The sequence below is a fragment of the Botryllus schlosseri genome, chromosome 5 (genome assembly GCF_051294905.1).
Source record: "Botryllus schlosseri isolate E-star chromosome 5, Bs_hap1, whole genome shotgun sequence".
Lineage (NCBI taxonomy): Eukaryota > Metazoa > Chordata > Ascidiacea > Stolidobranchia > Styelidae > Botryllus > Botryllus schlosseri.
This window is the reverse complement of record NC_137240.1, coordinates 12283960-12298033: the sequence shown is the minus strand read 5'-3', so window position 1 is coordinate 12298033 and position 14074 is coordinate 12283960. Positions and strand designations below refer to the sequence as shown.

The 14074-nt window shown below is 39.6% G+C and overlaps 1 protein-coding gene across 6 annotated transcripts in view; it reads left to right on the top strand.

Moving 5' to 3' along the window:
- Window positions 1–14074, top strand: part of LOC145439016 (uncharacterized) — a 74289-nt gene that overhangs the window by 17811 nt on the left and 42404 nt on the right. For 5 of the 6 annotated variants that reach the window (XR_013915073.1, XM_080316438.1, XM_080316436.1 and 2 more), the window contains 13 exons: window positions 147–224; window positions 288–365; window positions 947–1030; window positions 1092–1229; window positions 1282–1318; window positions 1769–1895; window positions 2792–2932; window positions 3887–4089; window positions 8016–8178; window positions 9768–9895; window positions 12461–12605; window positions 12669–12737; window positions 13092–13256. Coding sequence is in view for 5 of the 6 variants with exons in the window: in XM_080316438.1 (XP_080172564.1) it covers window positions 147–224; window positions 288–365; window positions 947–1030; window positions 1092–1229; window positions 1282–1318; window positions 1769–1895; window positions 2792–2932; window positions 3887–4089; window positions 8016–8178; window positions 9768–9895; window positions 12461–12605; window positions 12669–12737; window positions 13092–13256 (1556 nt within the window). In the remaining variant the exon portion in view is untranslated. The remainder of the gene's footprint in view (window positions 1–146; window positions 225–287; window positions 366–946; window positions 1031–1091; window positions 1230–1281; window positions 1319–1768; window positions 1896–2791; window positions 2933–3886; window positions 4090–8015; window positions 8179–9767; window positions 9896–12460; window positions 12606–12668; window positions 12738–13091; window positions 13257–14074) is intronic. The other variant, XM_080316437.1, reaches the window with a different exon arrangement.

Below are 14074 nucleotides of genomic sequence, written 5' to 3'. Positions count from 1 at the left end.
TCCGTTATTTAGTAGTCTTTGTTTTACTGCTGTCTGGATAGTGACAGCGTCTTAAGTTCATTCTGCTTATATGATGCATTGATTTCATATTGGAAGCTCGTCGTATGAGTTATTGCTGTTATTATCATTACACTCTTGTATTACAGACGCCATGACACCCTTGCACGGTGTAACTAAGCCTGAGCTCAGCATCTCTTCACGTATGGTAACAAAGCAAGTACTCGGTAAACTTATCAGTGTGTCGAGTGCAGTAATAGACATTACCCGTCCTATTTTTAATCTAATAGAAGAGCAGAAACTCGAAAAAGAGCCCGAAAAGAACGCGAGAGAGGTTATGGAAACTTGCGTGGAAGGAGTTATGTCGAGTGAGTCGAAATTTCATTATTTTGATGAATTTTATTAAATATTGAAATAAATATTGGGAATTTACTTACATTACTAAATATGACGCACCCATGTTAGTTACTGTCATTGATTTTCACCGAGTTCGTGAAAAATGATTTATTGAAACAACGCAAATGACCGGTCTTGAAAATGTATGGGCCTGACCCTGACCGAGAACAATAAATTTTAGCATTTGCATATTAATTTCGAAAAACTTCCGCTGCGTTACTTTTTGAAAATCATCATTCGCAAACTGGCGTCTCACAGCGCAGATATACGTCACAGCAGTGAATCTCATGCTAGATATAAAGAATCAGATGACCTACTTGAAATGAACGTACTCGTGACTTGCTATAGCTTACTATAGCAGCAGCCGCATTCTACTTGAAATGAGATTCAATATTGTAATATTTGTAGGGAATGGGCGAAAATTATTGAAATATTCAGATTCATGTTAATATTCATGTATCGTGTGTCAAGCCTGATAGTGCCAAGGTTCTAATTTTTTAAATCTATATACCTCGTTATACTTTTGCTAATTTCTCCATATTTTAAAATACAGTCATGGACGAAATCGATAAGATTCAGAATATGATGACGCCGCCTCCGAAATTTTTGGATTGGACCGGACCGTTTCACGTTGACGGTAAGCACGATTATGATAAATGTTCAATATCGAGTATACTACCCTACTATTTGTCACCCAGGAAATGTGTCTTACTCTAAATTGGGACTTCCGAAATATGTTGCCGGCGATAGATTCGTAGGCGATTGGGATTTCAGTCCGCTACCCGAGGTCACACTTCCAGACGGTTTGAAAGTAGAAGACTTTGATGATTCATTCGGTAAGTTTTTCGTACGTTACCTAAGCTTGGAATCTTCATTATGCGCTTACAGTTCCAGATATTTTGAAAGACCCTGTCATTGTGGATTTGTGAGTATTCTCAGGGCTGTTCTGCCTTTTCTTAATAGAATAGCAGTATCTGTTTTGGATGGTTAATTTTCGAAGGACAATGAGAGACCACATTTAAAAACAATCGTTTAATATCAGGCAACAAAGCATCTGCCATGCCAGTGTACAAAATCAGGGTAGGTTCACTTTGATTTTTTGGCAGGCATCAAGAGCAAGGTTTGGTAAGAAATTTGGAACTGAAAGTTTTGGTATCACACTGTGATATCGTACTTGCTAAGAGATAATCGAATATAAAAAATTAGTCAACTTGATTTCAATTAATTATTAACAATTTTATCATTTCAATACACCACAATACTGTTGGAGATTGGAGAACTCAATCCAATATCGACAACTGCTTTCACTATTCAAAAACCCATAATCTCACACGAAAGGTATATCTTACACGGGGCGTTTGATTTTGTCACGCAGGATCCAATACGCCAGTCGAGTGAAGGACACCACTCTCATCGATTTCCTGAAAGGATCAGTCCCCGCACAGGACCTGCCTCTGGGCGCGTTGCGAATGCTGCCCCGGAAAGTGTTGATGCTCATTCCCGTGAGTATTAGTTAACATGGTGTCACAGGCCTGAATTTCAAAGGGGTTCAGTAACAAAGTAGGTACTGCCTGCTTGCACTACAAACTCAAGACTCCTGCCACATCTACATAACAGAATTTAAGGCGAAATCACGTTCTTTTTCGACTTTACATTTTGTGATGTTGAAAGTGGTTTTGGGATGTTTCCATCACTTTTAGGAGTGATGTGCGAAATATCACCTGTGTCGCGGTAACTGAGTATCTTTTCAAAGACTGCACCAATTTGATGTGTGAATAGTCATTTTACGTTATTTGTGAAGATGCGATAGTAATCAGCACCAGCAAATTGATCGGAGTACGAAATTTTGGATTTGGAAAAAATAGTATTTACGGTGGCAAATTCTTTATAATCATTTATCGTAAGTCTACCCACCGTAAATACCATGATTTGAAATCTCAAATTTTGAACTTCAATAACTTTGTTTTTGTTGGTTCGAATTGAGTCAAATTTGCTGTGCATCGTTTTTCAGACAATCTAACAATTTTATCAAGTAGCCAGTAAAATTTGAAAAAAAAAAGGTTATTTTTGTACATTCCTAATGCACACTGAATGAAAAGTGAAAGAAAATAATACAAAATGACAAGCGACAAAATGAGGTGGCATGTGACGGAAGGCGAGATTGATATGTCAGTTCGTGGTCTGGTAAACTTTAGGGCTTGCTAGTATTTATTCTACATGCGCCGTCTCTAGCAAATTGACGTTTTGAAACAACGTACTCGAGTAATTTTGATATCTTCATTTTAATTCAACTTGAAATAGTCTGGCATGTCTTGGAAATCACTATTTCTACTTGAGCACCGACCATGACTACTTTGACGAGCTCCGCCAAATTTACTCCCCCCGCTTTTTGTTCCAGGATAAGGATTCCGTTCCGATCGACAATCTCATCGATCTGGTAAAGTACGATCAGCTCGACGTGGTGCACACTTTCGAATTCATAGCCAATCTGTCCACTGAACGATGGATCGAATTGTTGGTGGCCGCCAGCGATCTTTTCGTGAGTTCACATTAATTGCCTCGTGTCAATTTAGCTGTTGAAGTTACTAAACCACATATCCAAGTGATGTAATTGTGAAACGCGTGAATGTTTTGCCACGAAAATGTGACACTCGGGTTTAGTACGAGGGTCTGTATATACTGTTTGGCGTGGCCTAAAAATTGCTCTATGTTCTTGCGACACAGACATTTCATGAGCAAGTAACTTCTTGAAAAACGTGTGATTAATTTTCAATTGCTATTTTCCTGCGTAAAAAATCGGGAACATGAACCAATGAAGGTGTCAACTAGTTGAAATGTGCTCAACTTGGAATAGATTTTTTAGTCCAACTGTAATGGCATAATGAGCATTCGGTGTCGATGGCTCATTGGTTCACCATGGCACACGGTACTTTGATCGACAGACAGACACCAGTTTTTCCCACGCTTGTAATTAAAATACCTTTTGCAGTGATACGATTCTCAGGAGACCCTGTAGGTCTTCTATTCGAGTGCATCGACTAATCATAATGCGAATTATAATTATGATATTCAAGGGCCATTTTTCAAGGTTCTGGTGCCATTACCTGGACATTTTTTAAATTTTCCGGATTACTGCACTAACTTAATCGCTATGGGGAAATTCTGTAACGAATAGAGATTTTCATGAAGCTTTGGCTTATTTATTATACATATCATAGGCTGTTGTTTAGTCTCTATACCGTTCGTATTCCATGAAAATTTTATTTTACATCGATATATTATTGCTCTACCGTAACTTGTAGTCTAAGGTCGACAAATACATTTTGTCTCTATTTACAATAAATTTAAAATACTCGCCAATCCCAAACCAGATGATCTCGCGATCCAAATTTGTGTTTCAAAGCCCATGGCTACGTACGCATTTGTTAGGTACTTTACATTGCCTAACCATGGATACTTGAAATCGAATTTTGCACTTTTCTTTGTCTTACAGTACGACGGCGAGTTTATGCCGAGCCCGCCAGTGACGTATTACATGCAGTATCTGTTGACAATGCTTATGCAAGAGGAAGAATATGCGACCATGGTGGATCAGTTAACGTCGGAAGAGAAAATTGCACTCACGTGTCCTTACGGACTCGTGCCAGCTGTCGTAGAAACTATCGAAGATGACGTTTCGGACAACTTTGGTTTTTTGTGAGTCTTTTGCCGTCCATCACGTGTCAGAGTTCGATTACTTTTGAAATGTTCTACCTGGTTTTACGGTGTATTTGAATATGACTTCTTCATGAAAAATAACTTAGCTTTTAGTAAAACCGATTAAATTTTGAGTTGGTGGTATTACATTCATCGCTCTGAAATAATACTATCATCGAATTGCCTTATTAATGAAGCTGTTTAAAATGACATGGGAAAGTCTATTATTCAATACTTCATGGTCAAAGATCAAGATGGAAGTCAGTCAAGAAGATGAATTTCCGACGACTTTCCATCATCAATTACAATGCAAATGACTATCGATAATTCAGTAAAATGATAGGAACAATTGGTTAGCATGAATATAAGTTTTGTCGACAGCTGGATACAATTCGCAATTTACTGTATTCTTCGGTAGTTACATGCAGACATGGGGTAATCGCGATTAGTAATCGTAATCGATTACGACGATTACAGCATTTTCAAGTAATCGTAATCGCAATCGATTACATTCGAAAAAATCCCGAAGTAATCGTAATCGTAATCGACTACTTCCCATATTTAATCGATTTTTTTGTGAAAGAACGATTACTTTTTATTCGTACAAGGACTGTGACATAAACTGAACACTCGTGAACAAGGAATACATATTATACCAGTTATTGAGAGCGCAAGCGTCGGATTTTCTAATGCCACTGCTCATTATTACGTCAGAGGTAGCCTATTAGCTTTGCTCGTCTTTGCGTGAGAAGTGTACAGTCCACCTCCACACATAGTAAATAGATATTCGGTGTACAATAGTGTGATTGTAAGAAAACCCATCATGCTGTAAATCGGGTTATCGATACATTTCATACACCACTACCTCGCAACAGGATACTTAATCACTTCTCTGCCTAAGTAACTTTAGTATTGAAGTTTGGTTCTGATTAGTTAACAATAGAATGTAATAGTTCTAATTCTATAGTTAAATGCAGTTTCAGTTTTGCTGCTTGGCGAGCAGTAGGCCTATATGGTACGAACCTACACCAGACAAAGGCTTGAAATTTTGTAGGCTACTCGTCAAATAAAACATTACGGTTTCCACAACGGCGCATTAAAATCAACAGCTGCTGATTTATATCCTAACTGAGCCGTTGGTTTGCCGTTTTCGTAATGGCAGCCTGCATTACATTATCTGCATCAAGTTGATGGCAGAATTTTATGGTCACTTTCTCTTATTCTCATATTATTCTACTCAAAACGGGCGCCAATCACTATTTCACCATTTTTTACTGAACATTTGGACCTGCCGCCATAACCATCGGCTTATATACCATGTTAGCGTGGGTTGTAACTATAATCAGGATCAAAACCGCAAAAGTTTCCCCAACCCAAATATTGGTCTTGTGCCCCCATAGAGTAGTCAATTTTGAAGTTGAAGATTTAATTTATTCAATAGTATTGGTAATTTCATTATATTGCATTTTTATTCCTATCTCAGCGCCCGATGGCCAGATTAACCTGAAGAGCAGGGGCGCGTAATTCATAATTATAACATCTGGTATCTTGCAATAATTACTTTATTGTATGCTTTTAATTCGTGACCTCCGGTCTGTTATATAGCCAAAAGATATTGATTGTAGTGGCCCAAACATATCAGACTAAAAGAAAAACTTGCGTGAGACGCACTCACGAATTGTCATGTCTAATGCTCTGTGGGTGCCCGGGTGGCATTTGCGTTGTGGGCTCAGATTGAAAGGAATGGACTGTTAGTCACGCCCACCCAGCGCGGCTATTGACAATGGACACATACCCTAAGTTTCCGCCAATGTCGTTCTTCAATAGCACACTTCGTGGAGTCTCATGTTGGCCGAAACTGCATATCTTTTGATGTGTCGAGGAGCGGTATTGAATGGCACCTAAATGCCTATTACTATGAATGATACATGCTTTATTTCTTGAGGGGGAGACGTATGCATTTCGAAATCAATCTATCTAGACTTCTAGAGACATTTAAATCGCAAAGCTCAAAGAGAATTTCCAAGTTAATGAAATCTCTCGAAAATACTCTATAATTTATGTTGGTTTACGAAATACTTTTGAGTAGCCTACCCTCCAACCACGCTCCCCACCCTATTGGGGAATTCGGGGTGCAGCAGTTATGGTCCTGGCAAGAATGCAAAACGTTGTGTGCGATAAACCGTCCTCTATAAAATGGGCAATGGGAACATTATGACGTAACAAGGAAATGCCCCATCTTTTGTAAAGACAGTTGTTATATCATTAGGCCTATTCATGTATTGCAGTGGTTCTTAACCTTTTTTACTCCAGCGCCCCCTTTCAAAGATTATCGGGCTCCAGCGCCCCCCAACCTCATATTGCAAGGAATGTACCAAAGACAATGAGTAAGAGGGAGGGCCGTAACAGAACTTCGTCAACTCCCCTAAAAACGATTGCCTTGCGCACCCATAGCGTGATAAACCAAACTTCTGAGGGCTTCGCCCCAAGAACCCCGTAGCGTGATTTCGATGGTCAGCAAAGTATGTGTGGCCTAGGCCTGGTCGCTTTAGGTGCCAAAATATTCTATAATGCATAAATGAATAGGTGGTAATTACATATATGTCGCTATAAACTTTTTATCCTCTCAGCCCACGTAATCAGATTTACCAGTAGTGCTGAGCTGTTGTATTGGAAAATAAACGGCACGTAATTAATAATAAACATATTCGGGCGTGCCCGTAGGTACAATTAATTCGTTACCAGGGCCGTAACACCACTTCGTCAGCCCCCCAAAAAATGTTGGTCTTGAGTCCCCCGTAGGGAGATAAACCAAACTTCCGGGGGGCTCCGCCCCCAGAGCCCCCTTCGGCTATCCGCTATTTGTTGATACTGGTCATCTACATTGGGTGTGCATTTACTTAGCCAGCTATTCTCGCCTAGACGCGCCAAGCGCGAAAAATTTCAATAATTATTGATTGAATTGGTCAATATGATCGGGAAGAGCATATATATTAATATCAATTTTTATCCTTTCTCTGCTCACGTAAACAGATTTACCGGTAGAGCTGAGTGATGTGTGATTGAAATGGTAGGACCCCTCAATAATAATTATACATCTTAGGGCGTATACCCGTTGGCAGGAACGAAACGAAACTTCGTCAGGCCCGCCGAAAAAACTTGGGTCTTGGGCTTCCATAGGGTGATAAACCGACCGCCCCCCATCACGTTGTTCGCTTTTGGCACGAAATCAGCTGTACTGTTTAGCGAGACAGTGCGAAGCGCGAAAATTTTCGATAATTCACGATAAAATCGGTCAATAAGATCGGGAATATGTCTTTTGTAGGCTATAAATAACCAAGTTTTCGGTGTTAATTCGCTCTGAATATACTCATTAAGGATATGTCCTACTACCACATCATGTACTGCGAAGCCATTTTTCTCCAGCGCCCCCTGAGCGTTTCCGCCCCCCTTCAAAATCGCCAGGGGGCGCTGGTGGCAAGGTTAAGAACCACTGATGTATTGTCTTCCAATATAACTACTACGATGCAAAATAAATGTAATCGTGAGTAATCGAAATCGACTACTTTCTGATTTTGCTGTAATCGTAATCGTAATCGCGTGATTCAGAAGTAATCGTAATCGCAATCGATTACATTCATGAAGTAATCACCCCATGTCTGGTTACATGTACTACAGCCATTGGACCAATTTTGTTGACTGGCATACAAGGTTACTTTGTGTTGAAATTCAGACTGTGTTGATGCCGAGCAAAATCGATTGAGACCAATTTTATTCTGAATAATCACGTCTGCCATTCATTGTCGTCATAATTTCAATCAATATGTATCAATTATCATCGCTTATGAAAATGCTAATGTTCTCAAATTTGGTTACAACAGATCATTCATTGTCTATCACACGTTTCCGTTACATTTCCTCGACAGAAACCATTGTCTCAAATATCTGAAAGGCCGGTCTATAAATCGGCAGTTATTCGAAGGCATCTCGAACTCGGTTTCATTTGATGTGGACTCTGCCGACGCGCTTCTGGAATTGGAGTATTTGATCAACTTTGGCCAGATCAGCATGTCTCTCAACGGCAGCGAAGTGAGAATTATTTTTGTTCGGGATTCTCCTGTGTCAAAAAAAGTTTAGGAATTGTAAAAAAACGACGATTACTCTGGTGTGAAACACAGAGGTGGTCAGGTCACACATTAAGTGGTTCTAATATTTCAAGCAAGTGGCTTTGTTTTTACGCTACCTCCACTGCCCTGTCACAGTTTTATGGGTAACCTCGCTAATTTTTTGTATTTGTAATTGGACACATGGAAAATAGTCTGCCGAAATGTTTACATGACTTTTATGAGTCAAATTGTCATAAGAACCGGGTGAAATCACCATTGTATCATGGTAGTTGAATGTAGTTTCGGAAATTGTACCTGTTTGTAGTGTCATTTAGTAATTTTGCATTTATCCCGAAGATGCAACTTGCAATTTGGTAAGTAGCCAATAAGATTGACTAACTGCTACAGCAGGGGTGGCCAACCTTTCGGCCAAAGGGCAACTTGAGATTTACGAACCATTGCGCAGGCCACTTGAATGTCGATGTCCTTTTCTAGTTGTTCGATAGGAGCAAACCGGACTAGGTAACGGTAAAAATAGCGCTTATATTACCACGCACCAAAATCGATCACAATTATGTCATGAAAACTTTGTATACCTGTGGTAGCCGAGCGAGAAATTTTTTGAAAGGTAATGAATGAATTCGGTCAATAATAATGCTAGTTGCATATATTGTGGGTCGCCTCTGTATACCGCTGGGCTCATTTGGCCAGGACATGATTATTGGGCGCTTGGACTTATCAATAACGAAGGTTTAAGTACACATATGCGACTATCATTTTGTGCAAAGGTTTCATCTCCGACGATTTTTCTGCGAGTGTGAACGTGATGTCAGCATGTTGGACGACATGTTCTCTCATAATTGCGAATATAGTTAGACTTAATTCCGTAAATTGGGCGTATTTTTAATTTTCAGTGGAAAAGGCACCAATACTAAAAGCAAGAAATCGAGTGACAATAAATCAGGCGAAATGCGCAAAAAAAAAAAAATCAAGTCAAATAAATCTGCCACGAAATATTCTACTTTATGGTCACATACGAAGATCTACAAAAATTACGGCTATGAACTGATATTTTAGTCATCAACATACTAAAGTTCGCGGTCAGGCTAATCAAATTTTAGTTTTGTCTTTCAAGTTCACAATAATTTACTTGGGCAATTTAATTTTTTGATATTATAACTATTTTTGAGAATTACTTCACGGGTCACTCGAAACCTTCTCGCGGGCCACATTTGACCCGTGGGCCACGGGTTGGCCGCCCCTGTGCTATGGTATGCTACCTGTCGACCAAATATTCTTTTGGAATCTACTTACTTGAGAATTAGCCATACCTTTAACTTTCTTCTTCTACTTGTAGTAGTTTTGACATATCTTTGAAATGATGGTACTATGCCAGATTTTGGTGTCACAATAGCTTCATGACACCAATTAATTGAACACCTATCTCAGTCACACAGTAGCGGTAGGCATACGTTGATATGAGTTCTTTGAAATCGATATCACAGCTATAAAATCTGGTCATTTGACATAATAAAACGCAAGCAAGCATTTATTTCCATGCTCTTGGTTTAGATTGAAAAGCTCGCCACATTGAACATTGGCGATTTTATCAAACCGTCAATGCCTTCCTTTGTGGATGTTGCCAAAATGCTATCGCAAATTATGGTTGGCGATGTAAATGACACTGCTGCCATCAACAGGTGAGATGCTGTGTTGCTGTTACTGTAAAATAAGACGATGCAACATATCAGGGACTCAATGTGGCCCTCCATTAAAATTAGGTTTGCGGTGACGTCTTACGTCCAATTATTTCAAGCTTTATATTTATCAAATTGCAAATCATGAGTTTATCTCCGATCTACTCTGCTATTTTTTCTAATTTTCCCTTGAGCCTCAGAAAGGTATGAATCTGCATCATGTTGTTGAATGTTTAAGATCTGTACTTGATAAAGCACAGTTTTACAGAAAATTGTTTATACAGCTGGTGAAGTGTTGTAATATGAGGTAGGCAGTCATGCACAACGCTGTCGAAAAACTAAAATCGTACAGATGAAAACAAACCGGTTTCCAAACCAGCGTAACAAGAAGTATTGGTGGTCAAAGCAGTGTTGGGATGACTCGAGTCATGACTTGACTCGAGTCAGACTCGAGTCACCTTTTTCGTATGACTTGACTTGACTCGAGTCACTTTGCTAAAATGACTTGACTTGACTTGACTCGGCATATCAGAAATGTGGATTGACTCGTGACTCGGAGCAAAATTCACGAGTCAATTTCAAGTCATCAAGTAATCGGCTTTGATTAAAATCACTGCATCTTGCATATGTTCGAATTGTTCGCCATACACTGGTGTAACCCGTGAGAGCGATCAATCATTTAAAGATCGTGCGTTTTACTGAGCCTCCATTGTTATCTCACTAATGAATTGACCGCAAACTAATTGATCGAAGCTTACAGCTTAGGTTGTCCTAAACTCGTATAGTAAAGTAAATTCTGTTCTTTGTTTTTACCTTAACCAAACCTATTGTTTTATTGAAACTGAATTCGAATATAGTTTATATAGTCCTCAACCATTGGCGCTGGCTCGAATTGCATCATATAGATTTGTAAATGCGTAATGTATTGCATCTTATCAGTTCGTATCTATTCTCTCTCTTGGGTGGTAACTATAAACTGAGGTTTAGCAGTTCTACTTATATGTGATCGATACAGCGCCTTCTTGCTTGTATATTTCACTCTATATTCGTTCATCGGTTCAAAATCAATGACCACTCAATCTGTATTACAGACAGCTAGCAAAATGCCATGAAGTAGCGTACCTCATACTTTGAAAAGACAACTTGACTTGAATTGTGACTTGACTCGTGACTTGACTTGACTTGACTCGACTTGACTCGAGTCACCTCCAAAAATCGAGTGACTTGACTTGACTCGAGTCACCTTTGAAAATCGATTGACTTGACTTGACTCGAGTCAAAATGTGCAATGACTCGAAATGACTCGTGACTCGAAGGTAGAGACTTGATCCCAACACTGGGTCAAAGTAGTTGGTACTCGTTCAGTTTATTGAGATTTTCATCATTTCAAAACACCACAAGACTGCGATGCGGTGAAAAGATAAGAAGGTGCCGAAACGACTTGGAGTAGTCTTGGAATTCAGACACCCACCTGAGCCTAGCCGATGTAAAGAGGAGGCCTGCACACTGGATGTAAAGAAATAAGGGATAAGATAAAAACGACTGTAAATGACTCATGTGTCAAAAGGCGAGGTCGTAACTTCTACTCAAGCACAAATAGAAGAAGCAATTTCAAAGTAAATAAAAAAGCAAGTATCCAGACCTGGTTTTGCCTAATGCACATAAACCAGTATAGTAGGAGTACAACTAGTCCAAAATGATAAGCAGTTGAAGTAGTGCAAATAGACAATAACTACTTGAGTACTCAGAAAAAGTAGAAGAGCTTCGTTAATGAGCATCTTTGTTCATTACTCATGGTTACTTAGAGATTGTAGTTAGCAATCTAATCAGCTACAATACAGAAAAGGATATGCACTCAATCTCACTTTTATAGTTTTGACTCGTGTCATGTCGAGTCATTTTCAATTCGCCACCGAGTCAAGTCCAAGTCATCGAGCAGAGGGTCGAGTCCAAGTCATTGTGTTGGCTGCTCAGTTTCCAGTGAAAGTCCCGTTACACCCACTTTTTATAACTATGTTTGGTGATATCGAATGGTTCGCATTTATAATATACTAATTTTCCTCACTTTTAGCAGTTTCTGGTCGCCTTTTCAAGTGCAAGTACCAATAGACAAAATCCCAACAGGGTGGCTACTTTACTATTCTTCAAAATTACAATGAAATGTCGGTCTTGGCCGTCTGAGTCTCGAGTCATGCGCAATGACCCGAGTCCAAGTCGAGTCAATACACAGACTGACTCGAGTCGAGTCGAGTCATTTCCGTATTTTGAAAAAATCAGAGAATCGTGACTCGAGTCGGATTCGAGTCGAGTCATGACCCGAGTCATTACAACCCTGCTCTAATGTACACAATACAGTGTGACATTGTATCAAGTAATACAAAGGGCATCATTTTGAACAGGTTGAAAGAGCTATGTTGCGTATTGTAGCGCACTCTCACATAAGCATAAGTACAATAGACGTTTGTCTGCATTATCCAATTTCTACAAAATAGGCCTGAAAAAACTGTGCGATAGGGTAAAAAAGTCCTTGTCGCCGTTGATCTGGAATATTCGACTCATTCCACACAGTTCCGGATTGATATCGTGCGGTGTTTTAATGAACGCCGCCGACACTTTCATGATGAAGGGCCCTATCTCCGAAGAGGCCAAATTATCTGCCATAAATACATGCCGTACTTCGCTGGGACCGTTCATGAAACAACAGCGTCAGAAGGTATGCGATAGTACTTGGTTAATACGCTGTGGGTCTACGACTTGAACTTACGCTGTATCGCAGCAGGATCAATGCAAAGGCGGTGGATGTGATGCAGATATGAGTGAACATATGGATGATAACTCTGACATGGTGAGAATGTAGTTATTTTCATGTTTTTTTTCAAATATTTCCTTCTATCATTGAGAATTCTTTATTATGCTTGTGAAATGACGGCGCATGCATCACATAGTGCTTGGTTAAGCGTCCGGCTTCTTAATTGATAGGTCGTGGCTGCAATCCCCGGCCTGGTCTGACCAAAGACCTGATCATTAACGCAGGTATCAGTGGTTTCCCGCTTGGCGCTCAGCCTTACAAGGCTATATATGCACCTTTCTTGTCCGGCGGCATATTCAAATCATGCACTCGTGGTATGCATATGCGCAGAGCGTTTGTATGTATGCGTAGATTTTGAGAAATGAAGTAACTGGTTCAATTTTTTCGCAGGATCACTTGATGAAGCTTCTTGAAGGAGGTAAACGACGTCATTCACCAGACGGTCCCGATTCGTTTATGGGACACAAGCCACAGGATATCAAAAAAATCCTCACCGACAATCCTGACGAGGCTGAGATGTTACGACCGATCGATAAAATCGTAACTGTGTTCAAGGTATGCGAGTTGCCGCTGTAGTGTTCTGTTATTCATTGATAACACTAGTCAACACAATTTTTGTTGACTTTGATCAGACCATTGATTTCGGCTAACTTTTGGGCGCTGAATTCAAAAATGACTTCAGATTGTCACGTCAAGTTTTCGTGGTAGGCACCCACCCCATTGTCTCATAACCCACATAAAAGTACTACTTTTAATATTTTGTGTTTATTGTATAAAACTATTCAAAAACCACAAGCAGTTGAAAGTAAATCAATAGACTCCAAATAAACATTTGCACCGCTATATTTGGTTGATTCACCCAGATATTGCTTCTGCAGGACAAATAAAGTGCGAGTTTCAGGGACCAAATTTACGTTAATGACTCATAATTCTGTGGGTTGTCTCGTTTGATACTCGAACAATAGTCAGCTAACATATGTAAGCTCCAATCTGCTCTGGTATCTCACCCCATCATCTTCATATATTGTGGGATGCGCCCATCGGTAACTATGCCAATGTTTTCCGGGAAATTATTTATATATGTTAGCTTCTTTGAATGTCTGCTGTCCGACATAGACATACGGCAGTGGCACATCTGTATCAGGGTCTTATTGTCTGGTCACTAAGAAACTCAATATTTCAAAGCTGACACATATGATTCAAGCCCAATCGTGCTTGTGATATTGCAACGATTCAATGTTTCTGTATTATTCTCGATGTTTCTGTATTATTCACAAAGACTAACTGAGTGTGCAATTGTTACTGAACCTAAGACGTTTAGGAGAATGTCACACTTTAGGATCCTTTTTGAGCTACCGATAGACATTTGCCAT